At 40.6% G+C, this 16,644-nt stretch overlaps 1 protein-coding gene across 1 annotated transcript; it reads left to right on the top strand.

The window, feature by feature from the left end:
• The first annotated feature begins 516 nt into the window (after nucleotides 1–516).
• Nucleotides 517–5,844, top strand: LOC148035006 (pentatricopeptide repeat-containing protein At3g09040, mitochondrial-like). The gene has a single exon (XM_087679916.1). The coding sequence runs from the start codon at nucleotides 743–745 to the stop codon at nucleotides 5,588–5,590; it is 4,848 nt and encodes a 1,615-aa protein (XP_087536042.1). The 5' UTR covers nucleotides 517–742; the 3' UTR covers nucleotides 5,591–5,844.
• Nucleotides 5,845–16,644: the final 10,800 nt, after the last annotated feature.

Genomic DNA, 16,644 nt, shown 5'->3' with positions numbered 1-16,644 from the left:
CCACCTTTCTGTGGGGACAGCTGGGTAGAGCAATGCCTCAACATCATAGTGAAGGGGTTCAACTCCCCTGCTCTCTTTTTCATTACTAATTTGTGTTAGTTTTATTAGTTGTTTTTTTTCCTGTGGTTTTGTAACATGAATTTGTGATACTTAGGGCCAATGATTGTGTAAATCGTGAATTGCAATAATAATCGTAAGTGCCAATAACGATTAACATTGATTAGTATGTTAGTAACATATGCTAGTTTTATGAATTGTATCCCCTTTTCCCTGTCAATAACATGAACTTGTGTTACAACTTCTTGTCCCAGTCTCGTTTCTTCTCAGAGACTATCTTAGACAAGATACCCACAACCTGGTCCGCCGCCCAGTGTGTAAGCAGGTGGCGACTGCCTAAGTCGGCTTTTCCAATGCCCACCAACTGGGCGCGAATTGGGCTAGCAATGGCGGTGTGTAACCAACATGAGTCTTTTTTCTTTGGGTTACTTTGAAGTTTGATGCGATCCGACGGTGGGATTTCTGCACGAGCTGGTACATCCTATGATTTTGCAAAGGGAGGCAGAACTTTGCGGAAGATAGTGACAAGGGAGCTCTCCCTCCATTAAACCTTGGTTTTCCGTGAATTACAGATGCACGTGATGACCTTAAGGCAAACACCACCATTGACACGCTCGACTGACAAAGAGAGGAGGGAGGCCCTCCGTGTTTCTCCTCTTCTCTTCTTCTGCGGCTATGGAGCAGCATGCTGGCCTCTCGCCCCGCGGCCGAACTGCCAGTTGTGGCGGACCTGATCGGCCTCCTCCTCAAGTGCAAGCAGCAAAAGGACCTCCCCTACGCGAAGCAGCTCTACGACCACGTACGCCAGCATCAGTTGTTGGAGTCCCATGGAGGCCTGGGCAACCACCTCGTCCCTGTGCTTGTGGAGTGCGGAGGCCTCGACGATGCCCAGCATGCCTTTGACAGGCTTCCTTGCCGCAACCTCTACTCGTGGACCGCCCTCATCTCTGGTTATGTCCACAGCGGGAATCCGCAGCGTGCATTCCACCTGTACCACCAAATGCAAGAGGACCATGCCCAACCTAACAACTACACATATGTTGTCCTCCTCAAAGCCTGTGCCAAGGCCAAGAATGCAGTCCTTGGCCAAGAATTACATGCCACCATCATCTGCTGTGGTCTCGATCAAGATCCCTACATCGGCAATGCTTTGGTTGACATGTACTGTAAACAAGCTTTGCATGCAGAAGCACGACAGGTGTTTGCAAGGCTTCCAAGTCGCGATCCTGTTACGTGGAATGCTTTAATCTCAGGTTATGCTGAACATGGGCTTGGTGAGGAAGCACTAAACTGTTTTCAGCAGATGCAGTCGGATAAGTTGCCTCCTGGGGCAGTCACATATGCTTGCAGCTTGAAAGCCTGTGGCAGCTTGGGAGCCATTAAAAAAGGCCACATATTATGTGCAGAGGTACTCAAAACAGGAATGGAGAAAGAAATTCTTGTTGGTAACACATTGGTAGATATGTATTCCAAATGTTGCTCACTTACAGAAGCACACTGGGTTTTTGACAGGCTTCCTGTCCGTGATGTTGTCACATGGAACATATTGATTTCAGGATATGCTGAGCATGGGTTTGGTGAAGAAGCACTCGCTACTTTCAGAAAGATGCAACTGGAGGGAGTGTATCCAGATGATGTCACAATTCCTTGCAGCTTGAAAGCTTGTGCCATTGTAGGAGCCCTGGAGATAGGCCAAGAGATAGATACAGAGATTATCAAGAGGGGTTTGGAAAAAGATTTGCTTGCAGTCAATGCTTTGATTGATATGTATAGCAAATGTGGGCTTCTTGCAGAAGCACAGAAAGTGTTGGATAAGCTTCCTGTTCGAGATGCCGTTTCCTGGAATGCACTAATTACAGGATACATAGAGCATGGCCTTGGTGAGGAAACATTGAGAGGCTATGAATGGATGCAGCTGGAGGGTGTTTTCCCGGATGTTGGGACACTCAGTTGCTGCTTGAAAGCATGTGGCATCATAGGGGATTTAGAAAGAGGACTAGAGTTTCATGCTAAGGCTAACGAAAGGGGTCTGGAAAGAGACCATTCTGTCGCTGGCACTATGATAGATATGTACAGTAAATGTGGTGCACTTGCTGAAGCTCAGAAAGTGCTTGAGAACCTTCCAAGTCGAGGTGTTTCCACATGGAATTCTCTGATTACAGCTTATGCTGAACAAGGGCTTACTGAGAAGACAATGAGTTGTTTTGGGCGGATGAAGCTTGATGGTATAGCTCCAAATGATGTCACTTTTCTCTGCATTTTGAAATCTTGCAGCAGCACAGGAGTTTTAGAAACAGGTCAAGTAATACATTCTAATATAGTAAAGATTGGACTGGAAAGAGAGGGCTTTTTGGGCAACACATTGGTAGACATGTATGCCAAATGTGGTTCACTTGTGGAAGTGCAAAACATGTTCACTAAGCTTCCTACTCGAGACACTATCTCATGGAACACATTGATGACAGCATATGCTGAACATGGACTTGGTAAGGAGACCCTGAACTGTTGTAAACAGATGCAGATGGAAGGTGTGCCTTTGATTTCCGTTACCTATACTTGTTGTTTGAAAGCTTGTGGATTCATGGGATCCTCAAAACATGGCCAGGAAATACATACTGAGGTAACCAAAAGAGGACTGGAAGGAGACCTCTTTGTAGGCAACGCATTGGTAGACATGTATAGTAAATCTGGCATGCTTGCAGATGCTCAGTCAGTTATGTTTGAGCTTCCTATTCGCAGTGCACTTTCTTGGAATGCCCTTGTTGGAGGATTCACAGACCATGGACATGGTGAGGAAGCATTGAGATGTTTGCAACAGATGCAGATGGATAGCTTGCCTCCAGATATGGGCACATTCCCTTGCAGCTTGAGAGCTTGTTGTATAGTTCCAGCTGTAGAGAAGGGCAGAGAACTACATGCTGATGTAGTTAAAAGAGGTTTTGAAAGTGATTCTTTTATTGGCAGCACACTGGTGGATATGTATGCTAAATTTGGCTTTCTTACAGACGCGCAGGATGTTTTTGACCAGCTGCCAGTTCAAGGCATAATTGCATGGAACTCTTTAATTGCAGGAGGGGCTGATCATGGGCTTGGAGGTGAAACCATGAGGTGGTTTAAAGAGATGCAGCTGGAGGGAGTGCCTCCTGTTGCTGCCACATATGTGTCCTGCTTGAAAGTTTGCAGCAGTATGAAAGATATAGAAAGAGGCGAGGATTTACATACTGTGCTAGTTTGCAAGGGATTAGAAAGAGATATGTTTGTTGGCAATACTTTGATAGATATGTATGGAAAATGTGGCCTGCCTTCACAAGCGCAAGAAGTGTTTGCTAGGCTCCCTGTACGAGATACAATCTCATGGAGTGCATTGATTGGAGCACATGTAGAACAAGGGGCAGCTAAGGATGCGTTAGACTGCTTTGAACGGATGCAACTAGAGGCCATACCCCCAGCTGAATCAACATTTCTTCATTATTTGAAATGTTGCAGCATTGAGGGAGCTTTAGAAACTGGTCAAAAAGCTCATACTGAGATAATTCTAAGGGGATTGGAAAAAGATGTGCTTATTGGCAGCATACTGGTGGATATGTATGGTAATTGTGGCTCATGGCTAGAAGCCCAAGAAACATTTGATGCCTTGCCAGTTCAGGGCATAATTTCATGGAATGCATTGATTGCTGCCTATGCTGAAAATTGCCTTGGTAAGAAAGCAGTAAAGTGCTTCGAACAAATGCAGCTCAATGATGTCCCTCCCACAGATGTGACGTTTGTTTGTGCCTTGAAAGCTTGTGGTAGCATAGAAGGCGGGGAAACTGGGCAGCTCCTGTGCTGTGAGATAATAAAAAGAGGATTTGAAAATTGCATTTCCATTGGTAGCACACTAGTAGATATGTATTGTAAGTGTAGTTTACTTCAGGAAGCACACCACATGTTTACCAGACTTCCTGTTCAAGGTGCAGTTTCATGGAATGCACTAATTGCGGGATATGCTGACCATGCACTTGGTGTAGAAGCTCTACGGTGTTTTGGCCAGATGGAACTTCATGGTATACCTCCAGATGATGTGACTTTTTTGTACACTTTGAAAGCCTGTTGCAGCATAAAAGCTTTAGAAGCAGGCCGGGACTTGTATGGTAAGGTTATTGAGAGAGGATTGGAAGTAGATCCTTTCATTACCAGCATAGTTGTAGATATGTTTGGCAAATGTGGCTCCATTGCAGAAGCCTGGGAGACGTTTCACAAGCTTCCTGTTCAATCAACAGCAAGATGGAACACAATGATTGCAGCATATATTGAACATGGGCTTGACGAGGAAGCTCTGAGCTGTGTTAAGAAGATGATGCTACAGAATCTGGCTCCGGATGCTGCAGCATATGCCTGCAGCTTGAAAGCTTGTAGTACTGTAGGAGCTTTGGAAACAGGTCAAGTTATACTTACAGAGGTAACGAAAAGAGGATTAGAAGGTGAGCCTTTGGTGGGCAACACAGTTGTTGACATTTACATGAAATGCGGTGATCTTGTGGCAGGAGAAGCAATATTTGACAAGCTTCCTGTTCGAGATGCAGTCTCTTGGACTGCGTTGATCTCAGGATATGTTGAACATGGGCTTGGTGAAGAAGCTTTGACCTCTTATGGGCAAATGCAGCTGTTGGGAGTAATTCCTGACGATGCAACCTTTCCCTGTTGCTTGAAAGCCTGTGGAATTGTGGGAGCTTTGGAAACAGGCCGGGAACTACATGCTGAGCTGATTTACAGAGGGTTGGATAAAGATTTATTTGTGGGGAACACTTTGGTAGGCATGTATAGCAAATCTGGCTCTCTTGCAGAAGGAAGGGATGTTTTTGACAAGCTACCTACTAAAGATGTTGTATCCTGGACAGCCATGATTAAGGGTTATGGTGAGAACCATGAGGGCAAGTTAGCTATTCGTTGCTTTGAGGAAATGCAAGAGCAGGGTGTGAGACCAAATGCTGTAATATTCACATGTCTCCTTGCTGCGTGCAGTCATGTGAGCATGGTCCTAAAAGGTCACGAGTATTTTGAGATGATGAGAGAGAAACATGGGATTGAACCATCCTCAGATCACTATGCTTGTATGATTGATCTCCTTGCACGATCAGGACATGTTTACCATGCAGAGAGGTTTGCTGAAACCATGCAGTGTCATTTGTACAAAGAAGTTCAGAGGGCTTTGCTAACAGCTTGCAAAATACATGGGGATGTGGAATTAGGGCTCATATGCTTTCAGCGGCTTGTTTTGGTAAATCAAGAAGATGCTGCAGCATATTTATTAATGGCAGACATTTACAAAAGTGTTGGCAGGTTGAGTGATGCAAGGAAAGTAGAGGAAACCAGGAACTATACCAAAGCAAAAAAACTGCCTGCAATTGTATCCATAGAAGTTAATAAAGAGAGGCATGAATTTGTTGTGGGTCACACTGAAAGTGTGGATACATCCTCAAATTTAGAATTCTTGAGTGTAAGTATGAGGAATGGAGGGTATGTGCCAAATTTACAGTTGATATTGAAACCATAATTAACTCTTTCTTTCCCTATATGCATTGTTAGTAACATATTTACAAAGTTCAAGGGTTTAATCCTCAGCTATTTTAACTTACCTATATCAAAGCTGTTTGGCTCTTCTAATCTCTACAGCTCTGCATCAGTTGTGGATGCACAATTGAATGAACTAGCTACAATGCAAGCAAGTCACAAGCTACTAGGCTGTGAGGCTTAGTAGGCACTCAGAGACCTTACCATACCTCTCATACACAAGTTCCATTCAAACTGGGTATAGAGCCCAATACAAAGTGCTGAGCAATCTTATCATAACATATGCTATCATTTATGAGCAAACAGGCTAAGACCACTTCTAGGGTTGCGAGTGAAAGAAGAGATTGACTCGCATTGTGTATCATGAAATAAAAGCACTCAATGTTTAGATAAACCCTGAATAATTTGCTAAATGCCTTTATTAAAGCCTAGTATTCAAGGGCTTGTGTGGGAGAGAAACACCTTTTTATTTTCAAAGTTAGCTTACCGGAAGCTATGAATGTAAGGTCCTGAGATTCTTCCAAGGATATGAAAGGGCTCCTCTAGGAGACCTTGCCAAATTGCTTGAGAGACCCTCTTCAGGGGATCAAATCTCATATGCTTTTAGGCAGATGAAGAATGGCAAGTCCCCAGGATTGATGGACTTCCTGTGGAATTAAAAAGGCTACACGGGAGGTTTGTGGTGAGGATTTCTCTAGTTTCCTTAATTGCTCCTTCAGAAGAGGGCTTCCATCTCCCAGGAAGTCAATAAAGGCTTGATGATATTGATTCCAAGGTCTTGTAGCAGATTGGAAATGTTCTGAAGCAGACCGTTGACTATGTTGAAGCATTCTTGCAAACTTTTGCCCAAGGTACTGGATAAAGACCTTACAGCCTTGACTATTCTTAATCTTGTCATGGCTATTGACTGGGCTTTAGGCAATGGCCAAAGTTGCATTCTTGTGAATATGGATTTTGAAAAATCCTGGGATCACGTAAGCTAGGATTTCATTATTTTTGACTACGGAGGCTCTTGGCTTTGGAAGAGCTGTTGTTGGTATGTTCAAAACTTTTTTTGTGAACGCTTCAGTTCAGGTGTGTATCAAAAGCACATAGTCTAAGTCCTTTTCTCATAAAAGGTCCATCAGGCAGGGCATCCCATTGGCCCCATTATTGTTTGCTATTATTATGGATCCACTGTTATAAAAGATTGATTAGCTGGTTCAGAGGGGTACTTCGAAGTGACTAGACCTTCCAAATGGTGGACACTTAATCTCACAGTTCTTTGCTGATAACAACTCCAACATTGTGATAACTGATTAGGAGTTTCTTAACACTAATGGATACATTCCAGTCTTTTTGGATGTTAGGTTCATTGACAAGCTACAGCAAAATAGAGAATTGTTATTGGGTCATGGTGAGCTTGCTGATTGTATTTATAGTTATGGCTTTAAAGCGGTGAAGAAAGGTGAGGCTTTTTTTAATTTAGGTTACCCTCTTAGTTTGGGTTCAACTCAGAACCAGAGATTCCAGTGGATTAAGGGCAAAATAGTAGCCAAGGTCCAAAAATGGTCAAATCAGCTGCTCTCTTTTGGTGGTAAGCTGGTGCTTCTGAACTCTATGTTGGTTGCAGCCATACTTAGATGTTGCAATGTTTGGTTTTAGTGCATCATCGTGGAAAGTTTTGGACAGATCTTTTAGGAACTTTTTGTGGTCCCATAGAGAGGGGCATCAATGGATGTGATTGCCTAGGATGTGATAACCTTGGAGTGGCAAGAAGGTGGTTTAGGTGTTCAGCCACTCCAGGACAAGGTTGACAGACTCCTCTTCAACCTTGCCAAGAGATTATATGAGGTAGCTGTGGGAAAAGGACTTGTATATTGGCTGTGATGGTTGGATACTTTGCTCAACGAGGCATTTGTGGTGAAGATACATGACTCGTAAGCTGCGAAAGAACAGTGACTGTATGGAAAGCTGGAATCAAGAGTTTTCCTTGGTGTGGAAGGGATAATAGGGATGGTGACACTTCCCTCAACTGGTAACATGGCACTTTGATTGAGCTTGTGAAGACAATTTAAACAATTTATGCTACTGGAAGAGGAATTATCCCTGCACTAAGTTGAGGAAACAGAAAAGGGGAGTTAATGGATTTGGGGAGTACCCCTTCTAAGAAACTAAATTTAGTGATATGGAAGACCCTTATGAACAAGTTTCCCACGAGAGAGAGATTGTTTAAGATAAAATATAATGTCATCTTTCTGAATCTCATGTGAGAGAGGAGGAGACGCATCAACATTTTCTGTGGGAGTGTCAAGAAGTGAGAGGTCTATGGACTTCCCTCGAGAAGTGGATGGAACTTGCTGGCTTCCATGGCAAAGGTAAAATGAAGAATGCCCTGTTTGGGGACTTTGGGCACCTCAACGAAGGCTTATTTAAACAAACTGTGGAATGTCCTTCAAGTGATATCAGTAAGGTTCATTTGGAATTTAAGGAATAATCAGGATTTTGGTAGAACGTCAGCTACGTCTCCTTCGAACATTCATAGTCCTTCGAACATCCATGATAAATATAGAGATCAACAAAAATGCTCACCTTCTAAGGATTCATAGTAAATATAGAGGAAGAAGGGTATATATGATACACATATAATGCTTGCAAAACCTAACAATTAGACTTTCTTTTCACATTTTCACTTTCCTAGCACTATAGCCCTCTTTTAATGACATAAAATGAATGCATTGCATGCATCCTCAACCTTCTTTCCCTCTTGGGCAATACCCTTAATTGTATGAGGGGAAAACAACATCTATGTATAAAGATATTGAGGAGGAGGTTGATAGTGAAGTAGCTCATAATAAAATAAGGTGTCATGTTCTTTTGGGTCTATATTGATTCTCGAGTCACTAAATTATATACATGTAGCAAAGCCATGAAGTTGTAAACAACTCATAGATGTTATTTAAACTTGAAAAGTGTAACAAACTCCACACACACACACACACACACACACACACACACACACACACACACTCTCTCTCTCTCTCTCTCTCTCTCTCTCTCTCTCTTTTCGTAAATCTCTCTCTCTCTCTCTCTCTCTTTTCGTAAATCTCTCTCTCTCTCTCTCTCTCTCTCTCTCTCTCTCTCTCTCTCTCTCATATATGGGAACTTTTTGATCCTAAAGGTTTGATTTCAAGTTTCATACCACAAAAAGAAACTTGCTACTTGACACACAAAAACTCCTCTATCTATAATGGCAATCCACATGAGTTGCAAAACACAAGGAAAAAAGAATAGTCAAGAGAAGAGACTTGTTTCTTAACACAAAAACTCTATTTATAAGAACAATCATTATGAGTTTAATAACAAAATGAGAATAAAAGTAGACTCTAGCAAGTTGCTCTAATAAAAACCAACTTCTCTATTCATAACGATAACTTATATGAATTTGGCAACCACTCCTAGGGTTCCCTCCTTATATCACATATTAAAAGATATTATCTTGGGTTCCCTTGTGTGTTAATTTAACAGTGTGTGTGTACCTGTTCATAGCTCCTATTTGGCCCTTTGCCCTTTGCTTGCTTGCCCTCATGGTGGCTATAAAGCATCCTTTAACACGTATGGTTTGTGATCAATGTGATGCTATGACAACAAAAGCACACTCACTCAACCCACTCTTTCCATTCCTTCCTCTCACCATTCCTTTGTCACTTCCTTGCAACACTCACTTCATTCATTCATTCATAACTCTAGCTCGAGATGTGCTCAATTAGGACTGGAACCAGGTTTATAATACATGTGCACCCCTCCCCCGCACCCCCCCAAGTTCAACGCTTCATCAAATTAGGTTTTCTTTTACTTATTGATGGAAGCTTTGAAAGATTAACCATATGCCATTGAAACCCTTGTCTACGCATATTGGTATTGAACTTTTTGATCACAGTAGCTTGGCAACATCAAATGAATGTTTCATCCTCTCTCCACATGTTTATGCAAAGCTTTTGAGCAATGGTACTATGAGCACCAAGAAAGAGAGCAAATGGGCCATTTATTGAGGTGGCAAAGCTATCATAGACGAGTTTAGAAAGCCTAAGCACTAAGTTACTTTAGGGTCATGCTAAATTAAATAACTTTTATAGATTTAGCAATTGGATTAATTTGTCTCAATTGTACCTTGAAAAATCTAGTAACTTTTACAGCTTTAGCGGTTGGATTATTTTTCGTCCCAATGCCACCCTAAAGTAGATTTCTTTCTATACCAATCCAGGTACCTAAAATGGTTAATAATGACAAGTTGGATGCGTATCTCTTTGTCATATATGCTTTTGAGGTATCTAAAAGGATGTTAATACAACTTTCTCTTCTCTCACACATGCGCGCACACACACTCATTGTGTTTCACTTAATGCTTGAAAGTGCATATACAACCATTCAAACAATAGGCTTATATCGATGATATCCTACTCCCAAGGACTTGGCCTACGTTCTCTCTCTCTCTCTCTCTCTCTCTCTCTCTCTCTCTCTCTCTCTCTCTCTCTCATTTGACCAAAGGTGAATTTGTTACCAATATTGTCAACCTATTCATAAAATTGAGAATCCACGCCTACTGGCTTTATTACATTAGATATATGCACATTATTACTCTAAGCTCCTCCTCATCACCATCTATTTTGATCTCTAAATCCTTGCTCATAAATTGACCAACTTCTATCTCAGTTTACACTTCCTTTGTTTGCACTACCTTCAAAGACTGGCTCTCAGAATGTGGTCTTAGTTCACAGCTCAATTTGTAGCCATGTTTATCTAATTGTCCTCAACCATTGTCCCCCTATCATCTATGCCAATTCTGCTCTACAAAATTATCTATCACTGCCATAGTTGTCTCTAATGACTTACCATTTGCCATGACCTTGGCCATGCTCATGAGTATTTGCACCCCTTGCTCCAATTTTTGCTCAAATGCACTTGCATTAAAGTCTCGATGCACATCACATTCCTCAAGCACTTACATGTGGTTCTTATAAACAATTACGTACACGATCACCCTTTTATCCCTGTCATTTGTCTCTCTAATACCCGCCCAATGATATGACTATTTGGGGTTCCACCGTTTAAGGCCTTCCTGCCTGTACAAGAATTTGTAGCTGCATTGCTTTTTCTTTTCCTTCTCAAATAAGAGTTTTCTTAATTTTTGGCTTGGAATTCACATAAAACCCCGTCAATCGGGACGAAGAAAAGCATTACACCCCCCCTGAACAGCAGCACTCAAGTCTTCCAGAAGTATGAAGCTCGTATCGTTACAACACTCAAGTAAGTAAGCGCGCGCGCGCACACACACACACACACAGCGGTGTTTGTATTTTTGTAACATGAAAGCTTGGTTGTTTAAATCTCTCTCTCTCTCTCTCTCTCTCTCTCTCTCTCGCTCTCGTCGCAGGTGTGTGTAGCGTTGAATGACACAATACTCAGATGGAAGATACTGCAGTTGATGCTCCTCTGCTCGATATTTTACAAGCCAATCCATTCTCTGCGCGAGAAACCAGCTATTGCAAGTGCGTTACAACAGTTTAGCTGATATGTAAACGCAATAACCTTGCACGGAAGACTTCATTGAAACCCAAGAGCATACTCTGAATCACAACGTCCCTACACAAAAATAAAGGATATTCGTTCAGATGTTTTATTCGTGGAGTGTGATACAATGATCCTCACCATTACAAATCATACTTTTTTAAAACAGTGCTGGTCCCTCTCCATGCAGTAGTGAGATTCGTCAGCTCTGAATAGTGGGTATCATCCCTAGAACTACCCGGATGATGAAAGAGGGAGAGGGCACATGCTCCAAGGGGACCCGATGGCCTAATCATGTGGCGGATCATGCTAATTACAATGCAGGCGCAGGGGATGATCAAGGCCGATGTAATGATGAACCCTTGTGGTTAAGCACGTTTGTGAGCATCGAGTACTTCAAGGAATGTGCCACCCACAATAATAAGTTGCTCAAATTCTTTGTTTGGAGCGATGACGAGGGAGCTGGACGAGGGCTGTGCAAAAGATGTCTCGACGAAAGGCCACAAGATGATCCTTCCTCAGACAAGTCCCATGTCTTGCAAGTGCGGAGGGCAACATTCCAAAGTGTTGTCAAAGCAAGCGACATATCAGATTACATTGACACGAGAGGCATTTTCACCTACAAAATCAACGATAGCTGTATCTACTACCTTCGCAATCCCTCTGTCCTCAAAAATCCACAGAAGAGGGTGAAGCTATCTTGCCTTGCTTGTCCAAAGATCTTGAAGGAGCTACGCACGGATGAAGTCGTCTGCTCGATTAAGTGCAAGCTCACTGCAGTTAGGCTGGGGTTAATGCCTAAGCACCTCTCACAGTTCAACAAAGATGCATGCTCCATCAGCGAACTCTCTGAAGAGGACATCGATCACCTCATCCAAACTCTGGAAGAACAAGGATTCGACCCTGGAAACCTCCCCAAAAGATGGATTCTCAAGTTACTACTGAGATTAGAAGGTTATTGTTCTGACGCGAGAGAGAGAGAGAGAGAGAGAGAGAGAGAGAGAGAGAGAGAGATGCTAACTGATTAATTTACAATTTTTCTAAATTACAAAAGCATCTTATTCGTTTTCACATTGCTTTTAAGTGAGATGCAATTTTGTGTAATATTGTGGGTACAGGGTACCTCGTAATTACGTGGAATATTGTTGGTAAAGGGTGCCTCTTTCATAGTGGATGGCACACTTCAAATGACATATCTAGAATGCATTGACCATAAGCCATGCTTTCATTCAACAGAAGAGTCCATATGTGTACAGTATGACTTTGCTATATCTTCCCCAAGACATGTCTCTTTGTCTCAAAGATAATGCCTAGTATGGGCTGTACCACAATTGTATCAATCTTTTGCCAATGGCCCACAATGTACCAGAGGCAAAGATTTAGGTATTGGAGGAGACATATGAAGCACAATTAGACATAATCTTTAGCTAAGATATACCACACATAATCTCTTTGCAATCCACAATGCCATGAACATTAATATGTGGTAATTTTATATAAACCGCTATGGTCCATAATCGTATTGCATACATAAGGGCGAGATGATGCACAACACCAAGACATGAATAAGTACGATACACAAGGCTAATACATCTTTCATACATATTGAAAAGTTACATTGTAGCTCTTGTTGAATTTCAAAGTGATTTTTCTTTTTGATGGCCCATATTTGGTCTCCCACCCTTTTCTCATCTATTGGAAAACTATCGCACTATGTGCTTTGAAAGAATTTATTTTTAATAGTTGAACAACACTTTAAAGTACATCATATATCTCCATCCATCTGACGAAGCCTTTGTTGTTTATGGCTTTAGCCAACTTTGGGTTCTTTGCTATAGGCGATTTTGTGTCATTGAGAGTGAATGGAATAGTCCAAAAAGAAGAATCCCCTCTCCTCCCAACTTCTAGAGATTGTGCCAATCATAGTTCGATTTCCAAGCCACTTTTGATTGAGCAAATGATAGGAAAATCAAGGGCAAGAAACTTATCACCCCTCTTTTCCATGGAATAGAATGCCATTTATGGGATTCCTCAAAGCTCCACAAAACACAAAGTAGATTGAGGAATCCATTATATTGTTGAAATTGTCACCTTACCAAGTCTTGATGGGAAGAGTCCTAGATTATAGTTAAAGCTTGTCAAACAGCCACAACAAAATCTTTGAGAGTACATTTTGTGAAGGTATGAGGGGGGTGGATACATGTGCTGTGTCGGATACATGGAGCGTACTCATGCCCTCCACTACTTTCTATATTGGTATCTCTTCATGCATCTCCTCAACCTACTTTTTTGCCTTGTTAATCAATGCTATTTGTTGCTCAAGGTTAGGATATTCTCCCACCTTGGTTGTTGTAGCCCTATGCGTGGGATGCAATAGTGGCACTTTGCACTTGAAGCAATTTCTTGTCCTTTTGAGTGTAGTCAATCCTTCACTCTTCAATTTGATTTCAGTATGCTTTCCTTTCACCTTTGAAATTTTATTTCCAATTATTGATCCATGAGCAATAACAATGGGTTGAGAAATCCCAATTTTCCCCTTCTTGCTTTATACCCTAGTAATGGAATTGATGGGAATGGGAATACTATCATTGTCCTTGAACATTTTGACTACAAAGAGACTTAGGGCTATTGAAGGTATGGTTACCTTGCTTGTGATGGCTTTTCACTTAGGGAAATCTAGATACATTTGCATGATCCCACACTAAAGACATCTTTCGTCAGCTTTATATTCTTTAGGTTGTTCTTGATTTTGAGGAGATCTTGAAGATAGATGTCCTAGTTGCCCGCAACTTCAGTAATAAGCAAGCACCTCATGAGGATCAATCATTCCTCTTTCCCTCCCACGTCCCAATATCATGATTGGCATTGAATTTTCATGAGGACATGATTGCCATGTTTGTCATAAGAGACATATGGGTGTATACACTCCTTGTGTTTTACAAGTTCTTTGACATAATGTATTAGAGGATCACTAAAGGAATGAGTAATAATTGTTCTTAGAGGTTGTGGGATGCTTAAAGGATTGATTTTAGCTCTAAGTGTTGTACATCTTTGGTCAAATGGAGCAAGCAAAGCTAATTGCTCTTGTCTTGAATATGGGAGTCCTCAATTAGGTTGTTGATATATGATGTTAGCATATGGATCAATTTAAGGAAGCCTTGTAAGAGTTGTATAGTAAGCTGCCTCACACCCAAAGTGTTCGTTGCATGGTTGACTTTGTTTAGAGCATTTAGACAAAAGATTGATCTCCACAATAATGTATGCATTGTGTGTTTTCCTTATAAGACAATAGTTTCTTTCTAGCTTGGTCAAACTATTTTGTAAAGAGGTTTTTGAGGTTAGCGAAGGAGGACTTTTTTGTAGCATCAGAGCCTATACCCCTTTCCGATGAAAAGAAATCTGAAACATTCATAGAGATACACATCCACCCACACACCCACACACACAAAGATATAGAGAGAAAAAGATAATCAAGAGGGTTTGAATTTGTCTTTGATTGAAAGGGGTCATTGGCAAGTCCCTTTCTGAAGAAAAAATTCACAAGCCAGATCCCCCACTCTTCCTCCGTCCCTTCCTCTCTCTCTCTCTCTCTCTCTTTCACCATTGTAGAGGTTTTGAAAGAGAAAAGCAAGCAATCACCTAGTAATAACCAAGAAAGGGAAAGAGAAAAAGCATTAAAGTGATGATAGTAATATATCTATTATTTCTAAAAACAAACCCGTTGTGGTAATCCTTATATAAAATCATATGAAAGAGCAACTTGGACATCTTTCATTCAAAAGGGGTTCAAAAGTTTGCACATGACATCCTTGTTTCATTATTAGGGAATATGTCTAATGTATAACTTATGCACCCTTTGATCAAAATTTTTAGAGTTTTCGATGTCTACATTTTGCAAGGAAATGATGGGTATAATGCTTACAACTCAATTGCCTAATATCTACCTAAGAGACTCTTCTCATGATTATAGTTTAGTTCTTGAACTTTTTCTATTGTGGGGAGATTTTGATAATAACTTAACATGGGTGAGGAGGGCCAATGACTAACAAAAAATAGAACTACAATCAAACCCCATTGTTATTGTGTAAGTCCTCTCTCTCTCTCTCTCTCTCTCTCTCTCAACCTTGATAGTCCAAGAGTGAACATCAAGTATGACACTCATCTAGACTCCTTCCTTATGTAACTGATTACTTATATCAAAGTTGTAACTTTACCATATAAGTAATCACCATAAATATTCTCTATCTTTGCATCCTCTATATGTTTTGTTTAAACATTATGTTTAGCCTCTATCTATATTCTCTAAAGGTACATGAATATAACTTGCAATCATGAGATAGTATAATGACACAGTGCAACAATACATTAGGCAATGAGACTAAAAGATCTCAGTATTCTCTTGTTACTATACCTTTATAATGTGTAGATTTAACTTGGGGGGTGCACCTACAAGAAATCATCTATATAACGTGCGTTCAAAAGGTATTAAGAAATACCATTTCTTTACATGATATAAGGCCATAAAATGACCCCTTTTACTTTACTAAACTTACGGGTATTTTTCAAATTATAATTAAAAAATATCTTTTGTAAATGTAATTCTATAAATTTTACTAAATAAAATACCATTTCCTTTAAACTCAGCTGGTATCTTATATGTTCTATAAGGTGGACTCCCCAGGAGATTTAGTTCCATGACATTCATAGCTTACAACTTTATTTCTTCCCATTCTTTTGTTATCATACCTCTATTATGTGTAGATTTAGTTCCACAACATTCATAGGTTACAACCTTCTTTCTTGCCAACTCTCACACTTTCCAAAACCAATATCAAAACTGTTAAAACAATGAGTTTTCCTACAACTTTCTTTCTTGATAAAACAATGAATTTTCTTACGACTTTCTTTCTTTTTGTTCTTTTGTTACCATACCTCTATTATATCTACAAATTTAGTTTTGCAACATTCATAGGGCAGAACTTTCTTTCTTGCCAAATCTCACACTTCTCAAAAAACTACTACCAAAAACTTTAACAACAAAAAATTGAGTCTCCTAAGCCCTAAAGCACATACACTACCATAGGTAAGTGAAACAAGACCAATTCATAGAATAACGAAATGGCAAATTTTTCATACCTAAACAACATTTCTCACATGAAGCAATCTCTATGTGCATAGAGAAGGCGTTGTAATGGGCTTCTATTAAACCTAAAAAATTCCTAAGTCTACATATGATGACTAGGATTTTGGATTTTGTTTGTTTCTGTGATAGTGGCATTTGAGTTTTGATATCGAACCTTGTTTTGGTTTTAAAATCCCGTAATGCATATATTCTTATACGCCAAGATTGGTCATGTGTACAAGCTGGAAGGAAGCTCGATGCAAAAGATTGAGCCATAACAGGATGAGGCAAAGTTTTATTGACCCCTAATTCATGCACTTCATTGGGATCAAGGGGTCACAAGCACTTCATTGCACATTGTTTCTAAA

This window comes from Lygodium microphyllum, chromosome 6, assembly GCF_053477565.2.
Source record: "Lygodium microphyllum isolate KBCC chromosome 6, Lygodium_microphyllum_v1.1.10, whole genome shotgun sequence".
NCBI classification, from domain to species: Eukaryota; Viridiplantae; Streptophyta; class Polypodiopsida; order Schizaeales; family Lygodiaceae; genus Lygodium; species Lygodium microphyllum.
This window is presented reverse-complemented; position numbering and strand designations above follow the sequence as displayed.

Excerpts from the sequence above, each read along its gene's own strand:
- LOC148035006 (XM_087679916.1), top strand. The coding sequence starts at position 743 with ATGCTGGCCTCTCGCCCCGCGGCCGAACTGCCAGTTGTGGCGGACCTG.